The 12,375-nt window shown below is 50.4% G+C and overlaps 3 protein-coding genes and 1 long non-coding RNA gene across 9 annotated transcripts in view; 3 read left to right on the top strand and 1 right to left on the bottom strand.

Annotated features, from left to right (window-relative positions):
- Positions 1–11: 11 nt before the first annotated feature.
- LOC117582507 (angiotensin-converting enzyme) lies at positions 12–2,337 on the bottom strand. Its single transcript, XM_034270300.1, has 4 exons — positions 1,212–2,337; positions 590–1,156; positions 214–527; positions 12–144 (listed from the first exon to the last, which is right to left on the bottom strand). The coding sequence occupies exons 1-4, from the start codon at positions 2,234–2,236 to the stop codon at positions 128–130; spliced, it is 1,923 nt and encodes a 640-aa protein (XP_034126191.1). The 5' UTR covers positions 2,237–2,337; the 3' UTR covers positions 12–127.
- Positions 2,338–3,258: 921 nt separating this feature from the next.
- On the top strand, positions 3,259–6,592 carry LOC117582559. 2 transcript variants are annotated; one of them, XR_004573727.1, is made up of 5 exons: positions 3,259–3,324; positions 3,779–3,783; positions 4,279–4,453; positions 6,032–6,500; positions 6,543–6,592. It is a non-coding gene; the product is annotated as an uncharacterized LOC117582559 (long non-coding RNA). The 2 variants fall into 2 exon arrangements; XR_004573728.1 differs by having other exon boundaries at positions 3,288–3,329.
- A 105-nt stretch (positions 6,593–6,697) lies between these two features.
- The window catches only part of LOC117582441 (sodium channel protein 60E), a 29,451-nt gene continuing 23,773 nt past the window's right edge, over positions 6,698–12,375 (top strand). For all 5 annotated transcript variants that reach the window (XR_004573718.1, XM_034270183.1, XM_034270152.1 and 2 more), the window contains exon 1: positions 6,698–6,734. Coding sequence is in view for 4 of the 5 variants with exons in the window: in XM_034270183.1 (XP_034126074.1) it covers positions 6,698–6,734 (37 nt within the window). In the remaining variant the exon portion in view is untranslated. The remainder of the gene's footprint in view (positions 6,735–12,375) is intronic.
- On the top strand, positions 10,869–12,353 carry LOC117582537 (glycine-rich protein DOT1). The gene is made up of 2 exons (XM_034270345.1): positions 10,869–10,973; positions 11,067–12,353. The coding sequence occupies exons 1-2, from the start codon at positions 10,956–10,958 to the stop codon at positions 12,120–12,122; spliced, it is 1,074 nt and encodes a 357-aa protein (XP_034126236.1). The 5' UTR covers positions 10,869–10,955; the 3' UTR covers positions 12,123–12,353.

The raw sequence follows: 12,375 nt of genomic DNA, 5'->3' as shown, positions 1-12,375 counted from the left end.
ACCTCTAAGAATTATATTTGTGTGTGAAGTGTTCCAACAGTTTAATTGATACACCAACTGGGAGATTAATAGAATACGTTAGGGATATATGTAGGTTGTATGTAGACCCCATTCTGGGGTGCGGCCATTACTCCTTTCGGCATACTAAACATGTAAGTTAAAAGGAATAATAAATAGGATAATTCAAACATCACACACGCCGCAGATACTCACACTCGTCAGCATCCCAGCCCGGCTCGATGTCCAGCTGCTTGTTGCGCTCCTTCAGCCACGTGAAGAGCGGCGCAAAGTACTCGAGAATGCCGCGACCACTCAACTTACGCTCCCCAGTGGCAATCTCCATGACATCGCGCCAATGACGTGTGGCGCCCAGCTTCATCATCTCACGCATCATATCGCCCGCCTCCTTGCTGTCGTAGAAATCGCAATTGTGCAAAGGGAACTTTGGATCTCCGGGCTTGTACTGGCCGCTGACCAAGCAGAAGGAGCGATAGAACTGAAAGCCCAAGATCTCAGACAGAAATTTCCTGCAACCGCAAGGCATTAAAAGGTTAGTTGAGTTCATTTAGGGACGCTGGTGAACGCTTACTTGGTGTTGGAGGTTTCGGGGTTCATGCCTCGATAGAACTTAAAGTCCGGATCAAAATCTTTCGATGAATGCAGAGCCGGAGGCTGTACGCCGGCGTATTTGTCCTGTAGGCGCCAGTAGGCGCAGTTGTACTCCTTCACCCCGATCCGTCCATCCATCACGTCCACCAGGAACTTGTCGTTGATGAAGTACTGCGGCACAGCCACCAGAGTGTGCACCCCCATGCGGAACAGCCGATTGAGGGACTGCTCCTCCGAGAGGCTGTCGTTCAGCAAAATGTGCAGTCGGTGCAGGTGCCGAGCGGTGCCCGAGGCAAGGACCACAGTCTCGGCAAGAGCACCTCCGAAGCCTGGGCACGGTTCGGTGTCCAGGCCAAAGGGCAGGTCCCGCTTGTAAATGTTGTACTGCAGCTCGGCCATCGTTCCATGGATCTGCATCATCTTCTTGTAGTCCAACTTGGGGCAGTAGCGCAGAGCCACGTTCGGTGGGAAGTAGTAGACTTGCGACTTGCAGTCCGGCCCTCCCTCGTCATCGTTCATACGCCGAGAGTAGCGGTCATAGAAGCCACTGAAGAGGGTTCAAAATATCGAAGAGATCCTAGACGTTTGCAGTTTGTACTCACTCGGACATGTGGTTGAGGCCCAGCGACTCAAAGAATTCGGCGGCCTTCTTGTTGATCTTCACAGGCGTGACGAGAACTTCCTCCAGCCGTCGATGGACGGACGGCAGCTGGTGCTGTCTGCTGGGGTGAGGAGTGCGGAAGAACTGGTGCGGATACCAGTCCTGGGACAGAATCTGATCCATAACCGGTGCCACAATAGCGCCATCGCTCTTCGTGTCCGCCTTGGGGTAGGTTACCTGCACCTCGTGCCGCAGGTAGGCGTGCAGCTCGCGGTAGAGCGGCATTATCTCCCACACAACTGCCTCCATCTCGGCCTGGAAGTTCTCCGTGTCGTAGTTGAGGTACCATGTCCGCGAAGGCGTTACATGCCCATTGTAGGTGGCCGCAATCCTGAGCAGCCGCACGTAGTCAATGAACGTGGACTTGGCAGTGTCCTTGTCGTTGATGGCTCGACGCCAGCTGAACCAGTTGAGAACCAGATCCTCGTAGTGCTTGGCCCGCATGTTCTTGTTCACGATGTGCGGATACATGGCCAGGGGGCGACGCGTGGTACAGTCCTCGGAGATGCAAACAAGCGGGCCACTCACAAAGTTCCTCATGGAACGCAACAGATCCTTGGCCTGCTCGTAATCCCGTGGCCGCAGTCCCAGCAGCTGCAGTTTGGCCAGCCGCTGGACGCGACGTCGCAGCAGCGGATCTTCCAACTGATTGACGGGCACCACGCTCAGATTTGCCGCCAGCTCGTACATCAGATGATATGTCTCATTTTCGACCTCCTGCTTGGTGGGAGCCTGTCCGCCCAGCGGCGATTTTCCCTTGGATGTAAGCTGGAGGAAAATCCTCTGCTTCATGTTCCAAATATTTTGCATCCGCTCGGTGGCTGTCGCCAAAATCTCCCGTGTGGACTGCTCATAGTTGGCCGAGTGATTGGAGGTGGCTTTATTGAAGCTACAGTTTGCCAAGGTCGGAATCAGGGCCACTACCATGACCAGGATCAGTCGAAGGTTCTTCGTGGAGAGCCCCATGTTGGCTTCCGCTCTGATAAGCTTATCACTCTTAGATGCTCAGTGCTTTGCTCACTCTGCTTTTTGCGCTGTTTCTTCCGAATCGAATGGAACTGCGACGAGCACTGAGCACTGAACAGTGAGTGCTGTGAACGGCTTGGATTCTGTTGAATCATACAGTGCCCTATCGATTGGGTTAACTGGAAACCAAATTCTGACTTTTAGTATGGATATTTGCCTAATACTTATATTGGATTTAGATGTATTTAAGGGAAGGTTGTACTACTTGTTAGCATTGTTTAGTTAGTTGAATGCTCACTGTAGTCGCTTATCAGTTTGACCAGGGTTGCGAGTCGAGTGCCGGTTATGAAAGAGAACGCTCTGAGCTTGATCTTTAGATCACTCCGAACAAATATTACGTAGACGAGCCATTGTGGCATTGCGTATACGCCGCATTCGCCTTAAGATACAGAAATCGAATTGAATTACTGACCAGACCTATTCCCCGAGCCCACTTTCCATAGAGACAGATGAACAGTGGCAGCTGCAGCAGTGGAAGGGGCAGCATTGCCTCCTACTGGCTTTGTTAGCCAGTGGCCCATATTCAAGCTTAATCATTTTGACATTTTCTTAGGGCTTGGCGGCGGCGGCGGCGGCAGGAGAAGGGGGGCCTGAATATTTGGCCCGCGGTGCAGCAGTGGCCGCAGCAGCAGCAGAATAGGGGGAAGTTCTGCCTGAGCATAGCATGTGGCATGGCATTTGTTTATGCCGGCAGGCCTCCAAGATATACAGAGAGAGAGAGAGAAGAGGGAGCGGAAAAGAAAAAGGACTCGTTTCGCTTTCGCTTGCTGACATTTTAGTTACAGTGAGCGAACGAGAGAGAGAGAGAGAGAGAGAGCGTGGGAGAAAATTTCCCTGGCTGTCCGTTTTGGGCATTGGGGGCATGGGGGGGAATTTTCATTGGCTCCCAGTGTTGCTGTTGTTACTGTTGCTGTTTCATCGCTCTGCATCGCGGTTGCTCTGCAGATTACGTCAAACGGCATGGAAAACCCGTTTTACAGCTCAGTCACACGACGAACCTTAGAGTAAAAGCACGCGTCCTTTAGAACGTACGGTATTCCTCAACTGCCACTCACACTCACACACACACACAAACACACACGCATACCCATTGAAAAGAAACTAAATGAAAGCCCAAGGAATTTTTGTATAAAAAGAAAGGACGGAGGAGGAGGAGGAGGAAAAAGAATGTTTAAAAGGAAGCCTCAAACTTGCACACACACAGAGCCACATGCACACGTGGATGTACATGCTGGCAAATACTGTTACACACGCACAAGTGCAGCGCAAAGAAAAATTCTTCAGCGCCCAAAAATAGAGTGAAATGTGCTGCATGATATTGCCGTTGTTGTTGCTGCTGCTGCTGTAGGACAGCGCAGGAAAGGAGGAGTGTGAAGTGAGGAGTGCGGAGAGGAGTGGAGGGGATACAACGGAAACTAACCTACATTTTCGCGCTCTTTCGCACGCTTTCGCACACACATACACACACGCGCTCATGCAGAGCCAAGGTATATTCAATAGGAGGTAACACAGTCCGAGGAGCGCAGGTGAACGGAGAGCTGGACTGCCGTACTGTGTATTTAATAGAACTTGTGCAGAGCCAACTGTGACGCTCGCTCTCTCTCGCAAAAGAAATCAACAGTAAATTGTAATAACACTTCTCAGGGCGAAGACTGTGTGCGAGCGAGCGAGCGAGAGTGTATGTGTGTCAAACAATGTGCGTGCCTAAAGTTTTTACTTTTGGTTTTGCTTTTGTTTTTGTGGTTGCCCCCGCTCTCAGCCCCGCCCGCTCCAACATTGTTTGCTAAATAAAAATGTAATTAATGTAAAATAAAATCAAATAAAACACAGCAACAACAACAATAGGCATAGTGCCAGTGCGAGTGCGAGTGTGAGTGTATTTGTGTGAAAGTGAAATGCAAAACGTGTGAGAAACGCATGAAACGAAACTCCTTTTGCGGGACTTTCGCTGTTTGTTTGTTTGTGTGGTGTGTGTCATGCAGCCGAATAAAACGCGTGTACAAAAATAGAAATACTGCACTCACGTTCAACGATTACATAAAGTGGCAACATCATCATTTATAACACATCGACAGCAACACAACACAAAACACCAAAACGGAAACAACAATTGAATCAAACTGAAAGTAAACAACAATTTAAGGAACATTTTTAAAGGTAAAATCGAACAAATGCTAAAGAGAAAGACGAAGTCACAGAGAAAGTGAGAGGGGATAAAGAAGGAATGCTTCTGGTTGAGTGTTTGTGCAACCCACAACAACCACAGCTCATGTGGTGGTGTGGCATTGTGTGCGGCATAAAATGGTGTGGCACGAGGATTGTGCCATAAATTAGCTCTTGATGTGCACTTAACTAGGCGGCCATACTTTTCGTTCGCTTTCGTGCGAGAGCAAACAAAGAGATGTAGTAGTAGTAGTAGCTGGCTGTAGCATGTGGCAGAAGCACGGTCAGTGTGGGGCACAACCAAATTTGTAGCACAACTTTGGGGGCCGACGTGGCAGAGAGAACTCGACTGTTTCCCCTTTTATGGGGCAACTTTAAAACCAACCGCTGGTCACGCCCAAAAAAACAGCAGCACGGAAACAACAACAGAACCCCCTAGTACTTGCCCCTTGGGGCAGGGCAGGCCCCCTTTCCGACCAGTCCCCGACCCCCTCGTAAAATTGTAAGGCAACAACACATTGTTTAATGCCTTTGTAGGCATTCTTCGCTCTTCTCTTCTCTTATTGTTGTAATAAAAATATTTTTGACGATTTGTGTGTGCTAAGTAAACAGGGATGCAGGTGAGGATTGTAGGTCGGAGATCTCCTATGGCATCTCGGAAGCCTAATGGCTTCTGGCCCAACGCACCCCTAGCCTCACCCTCACGACACCGCCCCCAGCAAATTTCCGCCAGCAAACATCAACTGCCTGCCATCACAGGAGAAAGGTGGTAGAGTGGTGTTAGAGTGTAGGAGCAGGGGGCAAACTTGATATTGAATATTTTATGGGCGCCTTCTTCTAACGTTTTTCCATTTTTGCCCGTCCGTCAGTGGCGCTCGCAGCGTGCTCAGACGTGTCAAGAAGTTTGTAAAACACAACAGGAAGAAGGCCTACAGCAACAGCAACAATGGCAGCAGGAGGCACATCAAGAAGAACAGCCGCCGACAGACACAAAGCACTGTGCACTGAGCAATGAGCAGCTTCCAAGCATGTCCTCATTTACGCAACCTCACCCCCCGCAACCACCAGAGCCCAGAAATTCGCACACTACGCCACGCAACCTCATTGCTTTCGGTTGTGCGCCCATTTATCAATTCTTGTATCTTACTTTGTGCGAGCATCGAGTAAGTAGTACACACCGTGCATACATACATATGAAGGGATGCCAGGCTGTGTGTGTGTGCTTGTGCGTGTGCTGCTTGACGCCCATAATGTTAATTAACTTTATCTTTTAAAGCTTTAAGTCTTAAAGCGTCCGCCTCGTCTCAGGCCCTCGTCTCAATCATCAGCTCGCAGTCTCAGCATCTCTCTGTCTCTCTCCGCCGTTTCCGTCCCACCTTCGTGGGTGTGCGTTTATCTTTTCCGTTACGCATAATTACGCATAATACATTTAATTTACTTTTACTCTTCCAGTTGCTTTGGTTTGATTTGAGATGGGATGGGATGGGGACATTACATAAGTACAAATCTATCCACCAGCACATTTCTCCAAATTCTCTAACGTCTACTTCTCTCCTTTTTTTTCGCAAACAGACGCATCACAAAATGTAAAGCAATAATCAGCACAAAAGCCAGCAAAAGCTTACAGTAGAAGTAGAAGAAGCACCACCACCGCTTGGCTCGCTCAGATTGCCGGAAGGGAGGAGAGCGCTGGGTAGGAGCAAAGGAGTGGATTGGATTTAGGCAGCAGCAGTGGCAGCAGCAGCAGTCGCAGCAGCGATGCCAAATGCCATTATTGGAAACTGTCGTAGTCATAAGATTTGCATACTATAGCAATAGTAGTAGCATCATGAAAAGCACAAGCGTGATAAGCACTACAACAACAGCCACAACAAAATCCAAAACTGAATCTGTAAGAGCAACAACAATCATAGGAGAAATAACAAAATGGTTAACAAAGGGAACGGTGACAATATTAACGGTAAACGAAGCGATCCGCATGCATGAAAAGTGAGAGTGAGATAGTGAGAAGATATACATACATATGTGTGTATGTATGCATGTTTGGTACTACATACATACATACAATACATCCGTTATCGAGTGAAAGAAGAGCTTTGAGAGGAAGAGAGACATGCAGCTGCGCTGAGGATATAGGATATATAAATAGCATATAGGACACAGAAGACAACAGCATCAGCAGCAGCAACAACAACCGCCAGAGCCACAGAGCAACCAAAACGACGACAATCAGTCAAGATGAGTGATGATCAAGCCGGGGCCAATGATGAAAAAGGTAAGTCTGAAATATGAAACTCCCAGCCATTGATAGTTTTCTATGCCTTCACTCCACTCCACCACCCAAGCCCAGTTGCTACCCACCCCCAAAATTCACAATCTACACATCCCCACCGGCCACATAAATGTTATGCTTGAGGTGGGCAGGGAAGGTGGGACGAGCCATCAAATCTGGATACTATACGAGGGCATGCATACGAAAAGAGGGCCAAAGGCGAAGGCAGGGCCAAACGGCTTCTACCTCCTCCACCTCCACCTCCTCTGACACTCTGACAGCGACACCTGCACGCCAGCTCAGCAAAACATGCGGCACAGTGGCCAAGTCATCAGAGTGTTGCCTGAGAGTGTCTTCTCCTGAGTCTATTGTTCACTCTCGCTCCGACGACACCCACTGTGCAGGAGCTAAAGATTGGAGGAGATTCAATAGAAGGAGAAGAAGGAATTTGCTCTTTGTGCGTGTTGCCTTTTCCTTTTTGGGGGCTCCTGCTCGGCCAGTGCTCATCAACATAATTAAATAGCATTGCTCATTGTGTGTGCCCTTGGTTTAGCACGGGTCTGGGTCCTGCTCCTATGTATGTCTGGGCCGATAAAATGTGGATCGAAGCAGCGTAATGGCGGCCAAGACTTGTGCCCTGGACCCGACCCTAAGGCCAGCGGCATTTAAATAAATGATAAACAAATCGAAAATGGGAGGCACTTCCCTCCCCAGCCGCCGGACAAACTTTCGACTGATGACTTGCCATAAGTTACGCAACCGTTTTCCACAGGCAAAAACACGCCGAGGCGAGGCGGCACAGGGACAGGGCTAGGGAGCACAGACAAATTGTCCTCTCGCGCTGGATTGGGTGGGTGGTGGTGGCAGGCGGAATGGCGATATGAGGACGGACCATTGTAATTGGAGGATATCCATGGGGGGGAGGGTTAACAATGCCAACTGCGGATTACGAATATGAACGGAAACGGAAACTAATTAAATATGTAGAGCAATGGCTGCATCTGCCTTTATCCTCCTCCTTTGGCCTATTCTTTTTATTCGTTTTTCGTTTCGGCCTGTTGTCAGTTTCAGTTTACCTTGTGCCGCATTCTTTTCCTCATTGTCCGCCTCGCATTGAATTCGCATGGGGACAGAAAGCGTGCCCCATATGATGCTACATCCATCCCCATGGAGAGAAACCCCAACAGCAGTCTGCCCATTTCGCATCTGCAATCCCAATCGCATTCCCACTTCCCGTCACCATTGAACTTGTGCAAAGGGCTGAGCAAGTGCACTGCAACGTGCCACCACAAGGGGGGTCTTGCGGTTACTAAGATGAAAGCGATTTTGGGAGACACCAAAAGTCTGGCCGCTTTCTATGCCTATGGGTAATTTCCTTTGTTTTTGGACGCTTGGGGACTAATGATTGGTAAATAATTGGCCCAGCAGTCTGTGGTCTCCTCTGCTCAACACCTATCTGCACTCATAGATCTGTAAATAATTTAATCCTAATTTCAATCTCAGTACCATTTCCTTTTCCAAATGTCTGCGCAGTTGCAACTGCAATTGCAATTCATTTCCCACCACTACCTAAGCCCTTTTGCGGTTTCTTAGATGTAACTGGATGTATGGAAAACCAAAACACTGACCGCTCTCCATGCCTGTGCGTAATTTCCACTGTTTCTTGGCCCAGCTACTCAGGTCTCATCTACTCATCGCCTATTCAATCCTTATTCCAATCTCAGTACCATTTCCCGTCGCAAAGGACCTTTGTCCTACCAATTTTTGGAAAACCAAAAGGCTGCTTAAGGTTTTCTATTCTTTGGGGCTGTAGATTTCGGCTTGAAGTTTACCTTGCGAAGGCATAGAAAGTGCATCCCCATGGATTAACATTGCCCCGTAGTCTGCAGTCTCATCCATCTCCAATCCCAATCGTATTCCCACTTCCTGTCACCATTGAACTTGTGCAAAGGTCTGCGCAGCTGCAACGGCAACGGCCACGGCAACCACAACGTGCCACCACTCCCGACAACGTCGCGACGCCCCCTTTTGCGACTGGTTAGATGCAACTGGTTTTTTTGGGGAAACCAAGAGACTGGCTGCTTTCTGTGTCTGTGTGTAATTTCCTTTTTGTTTTTGGCCGCCTTGAGAATGACTTTGCTTCCGCATGAAGATGCGCGGCAAAGCGGTCCGACCTGGTGGGACCATTATGCAATACGGGGAAGATGCGTCTTTGTTGCATTTAATGTTAATGTGCGACCGCCAACCGGTTGCCCAGAGACCCGTCGTCATCATCATCATTATGAGCATCGTGGCCCTCGGCTCGGTTGGTGGTTTGCCCGAAGATGTAATCCCCATCGAATGTTGCACGCCAGCTTTCCTGTTAATGAAATGCATTTTCGAATGCCACAGAAAGAGACACAGACTCCGATCCGAATCCCAGTCGAACATATCCCATCAGCAACATCATTATGATGATTATCATTACCTTGATTTGATTGGCAACAGCTGGTTGCGTTGGCGTCGCTCTGGTGGCACTACTACTGGTCCCGTCCCTTATGTAAGCAGCCATCCAAACATTGAGGTACCATTCCATGCCACGCTTTTGTTTACAAATTTGACTGAATTTTAATGTCTTTTAATTGATTTGGCAATATGAATGGGAATGGGAAGATGAAAGATGGAAGATGAGGCATGTTAATCAACTGTCGACGGGTGTTCGTAATCAAAATTGCCATATGGCCCCGTTTCCGATGAAAATTGCTGCTCCCCCCGCCCGCACTCCACTCCCCACCGCTCGATGCTAATGAAAACTGTAGCTAATCAGCGGCAAAAGCAAAACAATGCCCAGGGAAGGGATAGCGAAAGAGACGCAGGGCGTCCAATGCGGCCACTGGCCATGACCTCGCCTCTCCGCTGATGTAAGAGCGAGATGATGAGCTTACGGTACTTTTTTCTTGCTGTTTCGCCAGTGTTGCAGCGCCCCCGAGCATGACAAGATATTTTTCTGATGCTGGCGCTGGAGATCCGCTGCAGGCGAAGCTTAACCCAATAACGGGCGAATGGCGGTGGAGGGAGGGAGTCTGAGGGGCTCTCAACGCTCTATAGAAGAAGTGGCAGACAATGACCTAACCCAATAAACCATAAATAGAACAAAACCTGTTATTGTGTGTGAGTTTGTTGTGCGAGAGGAAGAGGGAAGGGAGAAATGCTTTCGCTCCAGCGAGTAAAGCCCCTGAGTAAACAATGTTATCGGGTTAATTTCCGGCACGGTACGGTACGGCATGGCAATGGACATCAATGGGTTAATGACAAACGACGACCAGCAGCAACCTCCAGGCGGGCAGGCAGGCAGGCAGACCCTTGGCTTGGCCAATCCGTTATGCAAGTGCCAGACACATCCAACAATAAGGAATTGCCAATAGGAAGTTCGTATCGTATCTGCATAAGCATGCATAAACCATACATATACATAAACATGAACGAACGCTGCATAACTAACGGTTAACAACCACACTGGCCCACCGGCCCTGGGCCAAGAGCTGGATTACACCGAAACTAAAACTGGATCTGGAATTTCGATGATTATTAACGATTTTCGGCAGCCAGCCCACTAATAGGCGGCGGCTTAGGGCCATTCGGATTTTCTCCCAGTTCCAACGAAAGTGGAGCAGCACAACCAGAGGAGAGGCAAAGCACGGCGCGAGAGCAGCATTCGATAGAGAGTGAGATATGAAGAGTGAGAGTGAGAGTGAGAGTGGGAGAGTTTTTGCAAAAGGGCAATGCTAATGATGGCTACGATGATGAGGCTGCTGTGAGAGGTCAACACTCTTGCCGATCGACCAGCGAGGGAGAGAGAGTGGGGAGAGTGGAGAGAAAGAAAAGGTAAAACGAAACAATGTGGCCTTCAATGGGTCGTGCTTGTTGGTGGTAGCTTTGCCCCAGCCTCAGCCTCAGCCCCAACTCCAACTGCAGCCGCCTTCCCCCTGCCTATGCCACAAGTTCAGTTCAGCTCAATTCAGCTCGTCGTCGGAGAGATTATCGCCTGCACTTGCCACAGCGACCGTCGCGCAGCACCACTTACATAACCTCAACTCCAGAGCTCGAGAGCTCTGCTCGTAGCGCGCGGCGCGTATAAAACAGCGCGCAGAGACGATTGCCGAATCATTTCCAGTCACATAGTTCGTAGCCCAGCAGCCGGCGAGCTACAATCCGAATCCTTGGCAACTTTCGACATCAGGAGAAATGGCAGCTTATTTTATTGTGAGTTGGCGGTGGACTCCACTCACCTGATCTGCGAGCGAGTGCGCTTCCGATTCTAATAGTGTCATCTTTCCCTTCAATGCCCCCATATAGCTGAGCGCGCTCTTGCTCGCCAGTCCGGCGGTGTGGGGCAAGCCCTCATTTGGACGGGAGCACGTCCACATTCGCATCCACCTTCCCGAGAGCGGTGGAGATCATGGTGATCATCACGGAGGCGGAGGTGGCGGCGGAGGCTATGAGATTCACTCACATGACGGTGGCCATGGAGGCGGTGGCGGCGGAGGAGGCTATGAGATACACTCCCATGACGGTGGCCATGGAGGTGGTGGCGGCGGAGGTGGCTATGAAATTCACTCCCATGACGGTGGCCATGGAGGCGGTGGTGGTGGAGGCGGAGGACACGTCAGTACCTATGCCATAATCACCGAGAACCACGGTGGATCAGGTGGCTACAGCTCTGGTGGACATGGCTCCGGAGGCTACAGTGCTGGTGGCTACAGCGCCGGCGGACATGGCTCTGGCGGACATGGTTCTAGCGGACACGATGATGCTCAGATTGCGGCTATTGCAGCTGCAGCTGGCTCTTCCTCCCACGGATCTTCGGGTGGCGGCGGATACAGCTCTGGTGGACACACTTCCGGAGGCTACAGCTCCGGTGGCTACAGCTCTGGCGGACACGACTCTGGCCATGCCATCGCCAACATTGCGGCGATTGCAGCTAGCGCTGACTCCTCCTCTCACGGTTCTTCGGGTTCTGGCGGCTACAGCAGCGGAGGCTACGGCTCGGGAGGCTATAGCTCAGGCGGAGGAGGAGGAGGAGGCTACAGCTCTGGCGGACACGATGATGCCCAGATTGCGGTGATTGCATCCAGCGCGGGCTCTGGCTCGGGCGGATACAGCAGCGGAGGCTACAGCTCCGGTGGCTATAGCTCAGGAGGTGGAGGTGGAGGAGGCTACAGCTCTGGAGGACACGGCTACAGCTCTGGCGGAGGAAGCAGCTACGATAGCCAGGTGGTGACTGCTGCTGTCGCATCCAGCGGAGGATACAGCGGTGGCTCCCATGGCGGCGCATCCTCCGGCGGCGGAGACGGTTACAATTACTCGCCCCCAGCTGGTGGCTGGTCGGGATCTGGCTCCAACTGGTCGTAGGCTCTGCTGCCCCGCATTGGCCATCCGGTCATCTAGTCTATTGCTCATTCCCACAAGTTCACCCAATTCCATTGGACTTTTAACTTATATACTCTCGTCAGGCTCGTTCGCTCATCCACATTCCACATGTCCACATCGAAAGGAGGCAAACTGCTCGCTCCCCCGGCTCCTTCTGCCGGTCCACAACGTTGCCGATGTACAAAATAAATCATGTTAGTGTAATAATTTAAACCTTTCCCGTGTGTGTTGGATC

Source organism: Drosophila guanche, unplaced genomic scaffold (genome assembly GCF_900245975.1).
Source record: "Drosophila guanche unplaced genomic scaffold, DGUA_6, whole genome shotgun sequence".
NCBI lineage: Eukaryota > Metazoa > Arthropoda > Insecta > Diptera > Drosophilidae > Drosophila > Drosophila guanche.
This window is presented reverse-complemented; position numbering and strand designations above follow the sequence as displayed.